Below are 11,491 nucleotides of genomic sequence, written 5' to 3' on the forward strand. Positions count from 1 at the left end.
GCGCATACTTTGAATAAAATATTTGTTATCATTCTCTTGAAATAAATGTGTTTTTTTCTTGAAAAAATACCGGTTTCATATGTATACACCTGGTATAATGCGTAGGTAAAAATGTACATTTTACAAAATCTACTAGTCCGTTAATTTCGCTAGAAAAGACGGCAAAAAATTCCACGGATTCCATAAAAGGAATGAGCAATAATAACACGATAATTTATATATTTCCGAAAATTGAAATAGAATCACGAAGACCAGAATTGAATAAATCTTCAAAAATATTAGGCAACCTGGCATACTCGGCGAATTTCCCCCACATGTATGTTATTACAATTTCACAGACCGCTACGAATCATTTATTTTAGTTTCATATTTAACGTTAATTAAAGTGTGACGCGGCACATAGCGTACGTACCAAATTTTGAAATTTTCATTTATTAGCCTAAATCAATGTATGTGACCTAATACATGTCCCTATAGAAGACTATGTTCCATTTCGATTTGGAAGTACGTGAAACATAAAGCTTTAAGGCCTGAGTTCCATGAGCCTTGTAGTGTAATAGTGTTTTCTGGTGTATGTTTTTCTCTCTCGGATTTATGGAAAGAAATATTTTGTAACATACGCGTTTTGGGACTTACGCTCTTGTGCCGTGTCACTCTTCCACTGTAAATTATTTAAATTATCTCTTACTTTTCAGATATTTCCTCCAAAAATTTCATCAACGTAGCTGCAAGGCCTAATCTTCTGTGATCAGGTGAAACTGTGAGAGCTGTTACATGTCCATGCCAATTTTCTCCGTGTCCTTCTGCCTTTCCCATTACTAAAAATCATTGATTGTACAGTTGTACACATTTTAAAAATATTTAACATGTTTTCGATATGGTGCGGGTAATATTTTTGTAAGAATTTTCTACAATGTTTAAATAAGTTACCAGCAGCCCCCTGCATGGACGTTAGTTCAATAGTAAGATTAACAGAAACGGGGAGGGCTGATGGTGCTCGGAGTCTTTCCAGCCTGTGTTTCTCAAAGTACAGCAGAGACGTTTTGAAGTACGTGTTTTTGTTATTTTTATTATGATAGATAGGTAAAAATGGATGTCATTTTTGAGTTTTGAATACCGCGTATCAAATTAGCCCGGTTGGGTCTCGCCACCACGTAAGAAGGCGATCCAGCCAGGAGTACATATATAAAAATATCGGTTTTCCTACATCTTGTACACAGAGAAAAATTTGACGTATTCTCACTCTTGATCTTTACACCATAATTTCTAATAGTGTTCTAAATAGGATAATTTTTTGAAAACGGTTAATGAAAAATAAATAATTAAGGTTTCCGTTAATATAAATATAATCATGATTATGTAGCTGACACGGCTCCAGATTCACGTTTTTCTTCACCCCGAGTTGTAGAAAGAACTATGGTGACTTGTCGGCCTTCCTCATGGAGCACTCTAGGTAGAAGGGGGAGGGTGGGGTTACGGTATATTACGGACAATCAAGTTTCTTCATATCTTTGATCCCGTTTACTGCACTAGTTGAATGCATGTGTGATGCTTCTACCTTGATTTATTCGTTAAGCTTTGCGTGAAGTCTTGACTACAACGTTAGTGTTTTATTTCTTTTATTCATTTTCGCCAAAAAATGTGTTACCGAAATCATAGCATATTTGTATTTTAAATTATTTTTTACATAATTACTATAAGTTCTATAAGAACTATAAGTTCCATACACTAAGACTTTAGATTCTTTTAACTATAAGTAATTGAGAACAATTTTTTTAATGGGTTTTTATTTTTAAGTACAGTCGAACCTCGGACACTGTAGCTTTGTACACTGTCACAACTCCGACACTGTCATCCGCTGTTTCGCGGACACTGTATGAATCAGGTGATTAGCCCAGTGTCGTCGCATCCTCGAAGCCCCTTCTCTGAGATATGTAGTAAATATGTACTCAGTTTTGCACAATGAGTTGAGTGAAAAGTGCAATTTAAATTTTTCCTAATTGAAATTTTATATTTTAACTTTACCGGGCTTTGAAATGTCTGAAGTCGCTTACACTAGCTGATGCGCAAGTAGTCGAGATAATGCAGGTTGTAGGTGAAATTACGTTGAAGTTGGAGGTTTTTTATTGGTTTTGTGCAATAATAATGGGATATATATTTATGAAGCTATTACACGAAATCTCTGTTTTTAACATTATAGAGGTGATTGAAAACATCTTGTCGAACTCGTTTTTTATAGTAGCAATTAAAACAATCCACGTTTACTAGAACTTTTCGCCCATAGAATTTTATATAAAAACATTATTACTGCGAAAAGGATTTCTAAAAAATAGCATGCAATTAGCTTTAGTACATAGTATAATATTTATTTGAAAAAAATCAATGAAAGGAACAATGTTTGTTTATGTCATAAATAACCTAAGGAAACCTTGTTAAGTCGAACTATGCTGGCATATTTTGTTTTTCTGGCTAGTGGATGTGTACAATATTCAATTCTAATGTTATTAATTACAATAAATATCATTTCAGCATAAGAAAATACGAGTAAAAATAAAATGGTAAAAATCTGTTTTAATTATTGTAAAATAAAAAGAAAATTGTCCCATAACATTAGTATAATAACAGGGGCACCTGCAAAACATCGTATCGACACGTTCCTGTCACTCGACGCCGATTGGCTGAGGGGTGAGACCATGTGACCTAACATTGTCCGATACGCCCGATCCCGATTGGTGACGGTGTCCCAGGTTCGACTGTAATGCGATTATTAGCTTTACATTTTTTCTTTAAAGGTCCCCCTATAAGGAATATAATATGTGACGTACGCCGAAGAAAGGGGACTTACTCTGAAAAGTGAAATTTTCAGGGCGAGCGGTCGAAGTCGACCAGACAGACGCGACTTTTAGGAAAGAGGGAAGACTCACGAAATCTTCCTTTTCCGCTTACCACTTCATTCTCTCGCAAAGGAATGGCTCGTAGACGCGGCTCACGGACAGGGTATAGATGAGACGCGTAGATGTAGTGATGAGTGGTGGGAGGTGTTTCACGTATCTCGAGCTGTCGAGTGAAATCCCGATCTCGCGGGTACCTAAAAACTCAATTATTAGAAATAATAACGCTCGGATTTTTTTTCGGTGGTTTCCTCAAAAAGAGCAGCTCAAAAACTATCGAAAGGTGTAAAAACCTTGATTTCGGTTTCTTTAAAGTAAGCCCACTTTCTTCGGCGCAAATCACATATGCCATTTTTACACTAAATATGAAACTGAAATAATGTACAATTATAAACAACCTATCTGAATTACATTTAAAACTATAGTTTCACTAAAAGAATAGTTAATCTTATTTAAATAAAAATATAACCCATATTGTATAATGCTGTTGGAAAGTCTGTTCTACGGGGTATTCTTGCAAAATTCCTCAAATAAGTATTTAATTGCAAGTTTTTATTTATACTTCATTTATATTTCCCCGCAACAAATTCACGATCCATGCAAGAATAAAAAAAACCACTAGGTTATTATGGTTGCCAGCCAAAACAAACTTGCTCCATCTTAGACCAAACAACCTGAATTTTGTATATCTACGGATTTACTCCAACTCAAGCCAGTAAGTAAGTAATCCAATTTCGCTCGTCAAATAGACGGGAAGTCCGTGATTATGCTAAGCAGTGCAGTAAGACTCTAAAAAAGACGCAAGAAATTCCTTTGGAAGCAAACCAACGACCTCATCGTTGACACATTGAAACCAAGCCGTTAAAAATAAAATTGAGACACCTTTGGTTGCTATCTCAACTCCTGTTACCAAGGACAAGGCCAAGCTCCAGTTCCAAGTTTCAAAGTGAGCAAAATATAAATAGGATAAATCAGGAAAACATTTAAAACGTAAATTCGATTGTAAATCTTCTTTACTTATAAAATATCGGTAACTACACTTTATGTGCTAATAAAGATCTTGTACCCTATACAAGCCAAGAATCTTACTCTGATCTTGCACGATATCACAAGTAAAGAGTTAAAAAATGTAATATTTTTAAATTGGTAACGCGACACATTCACCCGACATATTCGTCGATAACTTTAACTACACAATCTAACTTACACACCATTTTTTAATGGAAATAATTTCTTTAAATATCTCACTGAGAAAGGAGCAGGTCAAAAACTATCGAAAGGTGTAAAAACCTTGATTTTGATTTTTTTAGAGTAAGCCCCCTTTCTTCCGCGCACGCCACATATACAAAAAAGCAATGTTCAAAAGATATTGTAACTAGAATCAACATTGTTCCGAAGGTCATTTGAATACACGACTACCACAAGTGAGACACAAGTTGAAGACTCAGAAATGAGTCCAGCCGATATTGAGTTTCAGCTGTATCAGAAAGACTATATTCCACATCAGTTAACATATACAGAACAAGAAAAAGCTGATCAATAGTTGGCAGTGGTTCTTTAATACATTTGATAAAAGATGAAATTAGTCATCCAAAATATTCAACATAAATATGCAAGAATAATTTTTTATAGGGAATGATGAACATGAAGTTTAAAAGCAAGCAACCTTTAAATTCCAGAATAAGGATCATATATTCTACATCGTCCCTAATAAGTTTTGTTTACATACATAAGCAAGGGATTATTGGAATGCCTTTTCTACATTCTTGAGACTATAGCTTAACAAAGACACGCTTGAAATTAGTATAAAAAATGTTCACTTCCTTCATATTGATAGAATTGATAACCACAAACGAACCATAAGGACTGTTACGTTGGCTTTCAATAGGAAAGATGGGGTTGCAGTAATTGAAGGTAGCGCTTTCATTCCTGCCTCAATTTTTAAATTTTGGAAATAAGGAAATTAAAACCCTGATTTCAAATGCATGAAGGGAAAAGAAAACACAGCGGCTTATTTACTACGAAGAATTTTCCCAATCCAAACAAATTCAACGAAAGAAGCAAACAGAGGTCCAAAAGACTCCAATCCTATACGCTCAGTTCAAAATCACGAATATATTCTTTCAAGATCTGATACTGAATCAAAGAGTGCCTCAGAAAAAGTGGATAATGATGAAGATGATGACAAATAAGAAAAAAAAAAGGATATGAAAGAGAAAAAGGCAATGTTCTTACTTCCACTTTAGCAGGATCACAATGAATTCCTCACAAGAGGAAGAAGAAGAAGATAACCATGATCCAGTTACCTCTAAGCCAAAAAAACGGAATTATAAAAGAAAATGAACAAACTGAAACAGGTAATTCCGATTTAATAAACAAATACCATAAATGACTTTTTAATCGTTCGGAATCTCGAACCAAATGGAAATCAAATGCCGAAGGAAAACCTTGGATCAAGATTATCAATCAATCTTCTTTTATTGATGACGCTCATTCCAGCTATTTCCATAGTTATCACGATGAATTCTTTAAATTACGCAACAGTCTTTGCAGAAGATATTGGAACGGCTCAACTCTACCATGAAACTTGGAATCTAATTCTCGCCGTCGATGTGGAAAATATCAACAAAATGTTTATAAAATTATGCGAAATCTACACTACAAATTTAATGATGTGTACAATCTGTGCCACAAATTAAAATTAAAAGTCTTAAACAATCGGTGTGATTCTAAAAGCCTGTTTGGAACCCTTGATCAAAATGACCTCGATTATGTAAATAATAAACCAGAATTTTAAAAACGTTACTGAATTCTGTGTACCATGATATTGTCTCAATAAACAAACGAATCAAGCAGAATGTTAAACATTTTAACCGAATATTTAATTATTAATTTTTAATTATTTAATTATTAATGAACTAAGTCGTGATATACATTTATTAATAGACGCAGCAAATGAAAAAACTAATTCAAAGAAAAAGAGAACTAACAACATCTAATCTATATTTCCAAAATAGGAATATTTATTGTTAATAGAAGGTGGCTGTATTCAATCAAAACCCCCCTTCTAGAATTCAATAATTTCTCAATTTTCCGACTAATCCATATTCATAAGAAAATAGGAAATGCCTTGCTTGCTATATTTCATGAAAAAGATTTTTAAACGTTTAATAAACAAAAAACCTTGAATTTATCAACTGGCAGAGAAACTATCAATAGTTGTAGAATTCTTGACGTTCATAAAATATGTAAACGCAATGAACTATCGTATCTGATATCTGAAACCCAAATGTGCGACAAAAAATTATAAGAACCAACGTTAAAAATCTTTATAATAACTTCTTTTAAATGTCTTGCTTTAAAATGAAGAAACTTGTATATATTCCATTAAACGGCAGAAAACATACTTATTAGTTGCCGAGAAAGACCTAGGAATAAGCATACTTTGAAAAAAATGCTAAGCATCTAACTTTATCAGGATCAACTTTTATAGTATCAGATGAATACTGTATTCTTCAAACTGGCAGTCTGATGATAAAACTACGAAAATCTTCCAAAATCAGAACAATTACTTATTATGATAACTCAATCAATACAGCGTTCAATGCTGACGAATTATCGCTGTTAGATTAAAAAATGCTTCAATTACAAAAAGCTGTCAAATTACATAAGCTGTCTTAAAAGAAATTAGCCAATCACTAGATGATATATAAATTCCTTAAATAAAATTAAAGGAGAGTAAGGAACTCATACTTGGTCCGAAAAAATAACCGAAATTTTATCGTACATCGGATACACATCAATATTTTTAGTTTTGATTTACACTTTTTACAAATCCGGCTTCTTCAATTTATTGAAAAAATTATATTCAAAAGTATGTATCAACCTATTGCGCATCAAAAATATGATATAACATATTAACCCATAATCAGGTGTAAGGTACGTTTGTCACACACCATCGATATTAGAACTAGATGATGCGAACGAACCTGAAGCAGTAACCCAAAATGTCTGCATACGTTTTCTAGGGGTAAAACGAATCCAAAACGGTGAGTGTAACGCTGTCATTTTGCAGACACCACAAAATTAGTCTTGTGGTAGAATGTGTATCCCTTGCACATCGCAGCTCCCACCTAGTAATTAATGAAGCTTGGAATCGGTTCATCGTTGCCTGAGTGGGCATTAATACTGGAATTATTATTTTGGAAAGTCTGTTCTATAGCCATTCTTCCAAAATTCTCATAAACAAGTTTTTAATCGCAGGTATATATTTATACTTTACTTTTATTTCCTCGTTACAATCGGATAATAATTAATTAATTAATGTAAATTCAAGTTTTATTCTCTGACTGTACAATCTTCATTATTAGGTAGTTAAAAACTGACTTTTAATTTCCTCGGAAAATTATTTTCATATCACTGTATCTTACTTTGAAACGTAGAATAACTACACTTGTATGAGAATAACGTAAAAAATAACTGTAATTTATTTTACTAAACAATTTAAATAAAAAAATAATGATCTGTATTGAATACGAGCCTAGAAAGAAACAAAGGTACAAAATCACCGTCAAATATCGTGTTGCAAAACCATGAAACAAAAATAAACTTAAGTACCATTAGAAATTGTTTTTATTAAAAAAGAAGAGATAAACTACTAAAAATTAACAATAATACGTGAAACAGTAGGTTTTTAAATTTCTGGGTCATATATGGGACGATGTGGAAAGAGAAGGGTGGGGGGAGGGGGAGTTTATAAGTGGGTTAAAAATGAAACTTATTGATATGGTTTTATTTTCTAGAAAACCCTCTTCAATTCCCGAAAAATTCGGAAACTTTTGATCAAACCCTGAAGTATCAGTATCAGTCGATTTCCAAAACGTTATCCTATTCTGCGTATACTATACAATTCATAGTGTTTGTTAGTAGTACTTCGAAATACACTTCTATTTGTAGACTTCCATGCTTTATAAGATTTCAGTTAGAATACACATTTACAGGAAGATCAGGGGTAATATAAAAAGAAAAAAGACAGAATCCTTTCGAGTATTCACCTCTATCAATATCATTACTCTCATTAAGAAAGTGAACAACATTGGCAGAGAAAAGAGTATAATAGGCACAAAATGAAGATTTTTAAAAAAATCTGTTTGCAGGGGTTCTGAAGGCATTTGTGTACCATCGACGTAAAGAGATAAGAAATTAATCTTGTAATTTTTAAAGTTAAATGGATGAAGTGCTCTATCTCCATTAAAAGCTTTGCTCTCAAAGAAATTGATTATTATTATTTCAGGCAGCTGTCCGAGAATAACATTCTTATGAGTTTCACCATGAATACCACCGTGTAAAGTAAGCGCTTTCACCTCGACCGTTGTTATCGGGTAATCTGATGTTCCTTGTACAAGAGCTTTTGCCTGTGCTCATAACATTCCGGGGTTTATTTTTGAACGACGAACGAGGAGCGATTCTTTCAAAATGTGTGAGCTGCATGTCCTGACAGGAACCATGAGGTAAAAGCAACTTTTGCATAGCCAGTCGAAGACGCATCTCGATTCTGTTGAGAAGAAATTTGTTTTGATTGTAAATATCGCAATTTAGGTGACCGATTAGAACTACTGTCTTGCCTGCACCAAAATAATCGCGACGGATATCGATATCTGTATCTGTATCTTTGGTGGTCAAATCTTCTATTTTTCCAACAGTACATACAGATCAGAGCAGAAGTCAGATGACTCTGTTTTGCAGCTGGACCATAATTGAGCAATGTTTCCAGGTATGCTCTGTACGCATATGCGTTGTTTGCATGAGAAAGGAGTTTTTGATTAAAATATACGTCCACCTGATTGAAAATCGAATGAAGTAAGATCTTTATCACACTTAAACTTTTCAGACCGTCTGCATTTGCAGAAGTTTCTGCCAGTGCTTCCAATTTGATGCGTATACTGAGCATTATATGAGAGAGATCTATGTATTCTTCGCCGCGGCTTGGAATGACAAACTCTATCGGCGAAACATCAGTCAGCGATGAAACGAGCTTGCAATAGAACAATTGCGAGCTCTCAATAGATTTTTGAGTAGGTGGAAGAGAAAAAAGATCTAGTTCAGTTTAAAAATACTCGCTGGATTGTGAGTATAAAAAGGAAATCCTACAATGATCTACTTGTTCACTGCCAAAAATGTCAAAAATTGAACAATTTTTTCCAGCATTAGTTTTACGCTTTTGTTTCTTCTGTATTTTTATAATTTTCCCCTTTTACTACTATTGATCCTCTTTTTAGATTTTGTATTTTTCACTCCTTTCTTTTTCTTCTTCTTCGATTTATGCGCTGTACTAAGCCTTTTAACTTTTTTCGATTAGTCCCTTTTCAAACCTACGTGATACTCTCTATACCAAGAACTCCGGGTAACTGAGGTTCGAAATTTTTCACACAAAATTTATATCCCGAGCCGTTCATAAGATTATAAATTTTATACAAAGCTTTTTTTTGTTGAATTTTTGACCAGATTCCTTGAAACGAGCGTCAAATCCCTGCTCAAGAGGTAATTTGCTATCGACATCATTTAAAACGTCAACACCTGTTAGACCTGCCTCTTTACCAACTGTACGCGCACCTCATGCTAGTACCGGCATTACACGTCGAAAAAACCCATCTAGAAAACTTTCACTTAGATGACCTCCCTGATCCGACATCTGGCAAGAATTTTACCGCCAAGGTTCGAAAGTTCGGGCGCGAACTCCGGACGCGTTATCGCACACTTAACCAGTCAAAGATGCTGACCATCAGACAGCATATTGTTGAGAGAATACGGATACTATCTGACGCTAAGAGAAGTCTAGAGCAGAGAGAGAGTTGGGTCAGAGAAAATCAACAGTTTCTCTCTGACCCATCTTGACTTTTCCAAAACCCTCCAGTTACTGTTGAACATCCGCCCAAACCAGAGGAGGTTGATGTATTTTGGAGAGAAGTCTATGAAGTGCAGCATAGACTGGACGAAGTCTCAGAGAACATAAATAGATTTAAGGAGCTGTGTGATCCCCTCATAACACCTGATGAAGAATGCCCAGCCATCACTACCGAGGAGGTAAAAAAAGTATTAAGAGGGATAAAGAACTATTCCGCTCCGGGATCAGATAATGGATCAGATGGTGGAAAAAGTTTCCATCAACGCATCAGCATTTGGCCCGTATTTTCACCTCATGTTTCAAGTCGGAAGAGCCAATTTCGGAGTGCTTGGTGGAAGGGCGCACAATACTCCTGCCGAAAAAAGGCAACTTAGCTGATCCGAAGAATTACAGACCAATCACTTGTCTGAACACACTATATAAGATATTCACAGCTATCCTAAATGATAGGATTGTTCGGGCAATTGAACCTGTCTGGCAAGAAATGTATGAACAACGAGGCTCAAAGAAAGGCGTAGCGAGATGTCGGGAGAACCTGTTCATCGATAGATGTGTCTGCAAAGATGCAGAATTTTACCGGCGTGACCTATCGATGGCCTGGATTGATTATCGGAAAGCTTTCGATTCTACATCCCATAGACTTATCATCTGTCTTTTGGAAATCTTACAGATTCATCCGCAAATAGTTGGGTGCATAGAGAGATTGATGCCGCTTTGGAAAACCAGATTTACTATCTCATCTGGCAAAAATCGTGTGACAACTAACAAGGTCACGTTTCAGAGAGGTGTCTTTCAGCGCGACACCATGAGCCCACTCCTCCTTTCCCTTACATTATTGCCACTATCTCTAGCACTGCGGCATTCCGACGGGTACTTGTGCGGCAAATCTGCAGATCGAAAGTACAAAGTCACTCATGTATTTTACATGGACGATCTTAAGATCTATGCTAAAAACAGAGAGCAACTGCATGTAGCTCTGGGGATTATCGAACGATATACTAAGGAAATTGGAATGGAGTTTGGGTTAGACAGATGCGCCAATGTTTATTTGAAGCGAGGAAAACTTAATGGCATCCCTGAAGATCCTGAACTCGTTGATAGAAGCGTTATACGACACCTTTGCGCTGGAGAGACTTATATATACCTGGGCGTGCTACAGAGCCGCATTCAGGATGGGACGTCTACAAAGGATACTCTCCGAAGCAGATGCAAACGTCTCATCCGACAGATTTTGTCTTCCGAACTGTCGGCGAGGAACAAAGTATCTGCAACGAACATGCTTGCCGTCCCGGTACTACTCTATTCATTTGGAGTAGTTCCATGGACGAAGAACGAGCTCAGATCTCTTGATATCGGGACAAGAAAGGTTATGCACATGAACAAAAGCATGCATCTTAAGTCTTACGTTCCGCGACTTTACATCTCACGCCGTTAAGGGGGTCGCGGAATATTGAGTCTTGAATGTCTTCACAACAGGATTATTCTGGGTACAGCGCATAGAGTTGCAAATGGAAGAAACCCTCTTCTTAAAATGGTCAGGTATCACGAAGAAGTGGGCAAAGGAGCATTTCTATACAAAGCAGCGGAGGAGGCTGCAGAAACAGTCGGACTTGACTTCAGTATTAGGGGTGAGCAAAATGCATCAAATCTAATCTATCTCGAGTACTCACTCCTGAAAGCCCGGATTAAGAAAGCA

The 11,491-nt window shown here is 35.7% G+C and overlaps 1 protein-coding gene across 1 annotated transcript in view; it reads right to left on the reverse strand.

The window, feature by feature from the left end:
- LOC117175582 (N-alpha-acetyltransferase 20) overlaps positions 1 to 11,491 on the reverse strand; it is a gene marked incomplete at its 5' end in the record, with an annotated part of 300,484 nt that overhangs the window by 140,618 nt on the left and 148,375 nt on the right. Inside the window, one exon of the mRNA XM_033365289.1 lies at positions 689 to 818. Coding sequence (XP_033221180.1) covers positions 689 to 818 — 130 coding nt within the window. The remainder of the gene's footprint in view (positions 1 to 688; positions 819 to 11,491) is intronic.

Source organism: Belonocnema kinseyi, chromosome 6 (assembly GCF_010883055.1).
Source record: "Belonocnema kinseyi isolate 2016_QV_RU_SX_M_011 chromosome 6, B_treatae_v1, whole genome shotgun sequence".
Classification (NCBI taxonomy): Eukaryota; Metazoa; Arthropoda; class Insecta; order Hymenoptera; family Cynipidae; genus Belonocnema; species Belonocnema kinseyi.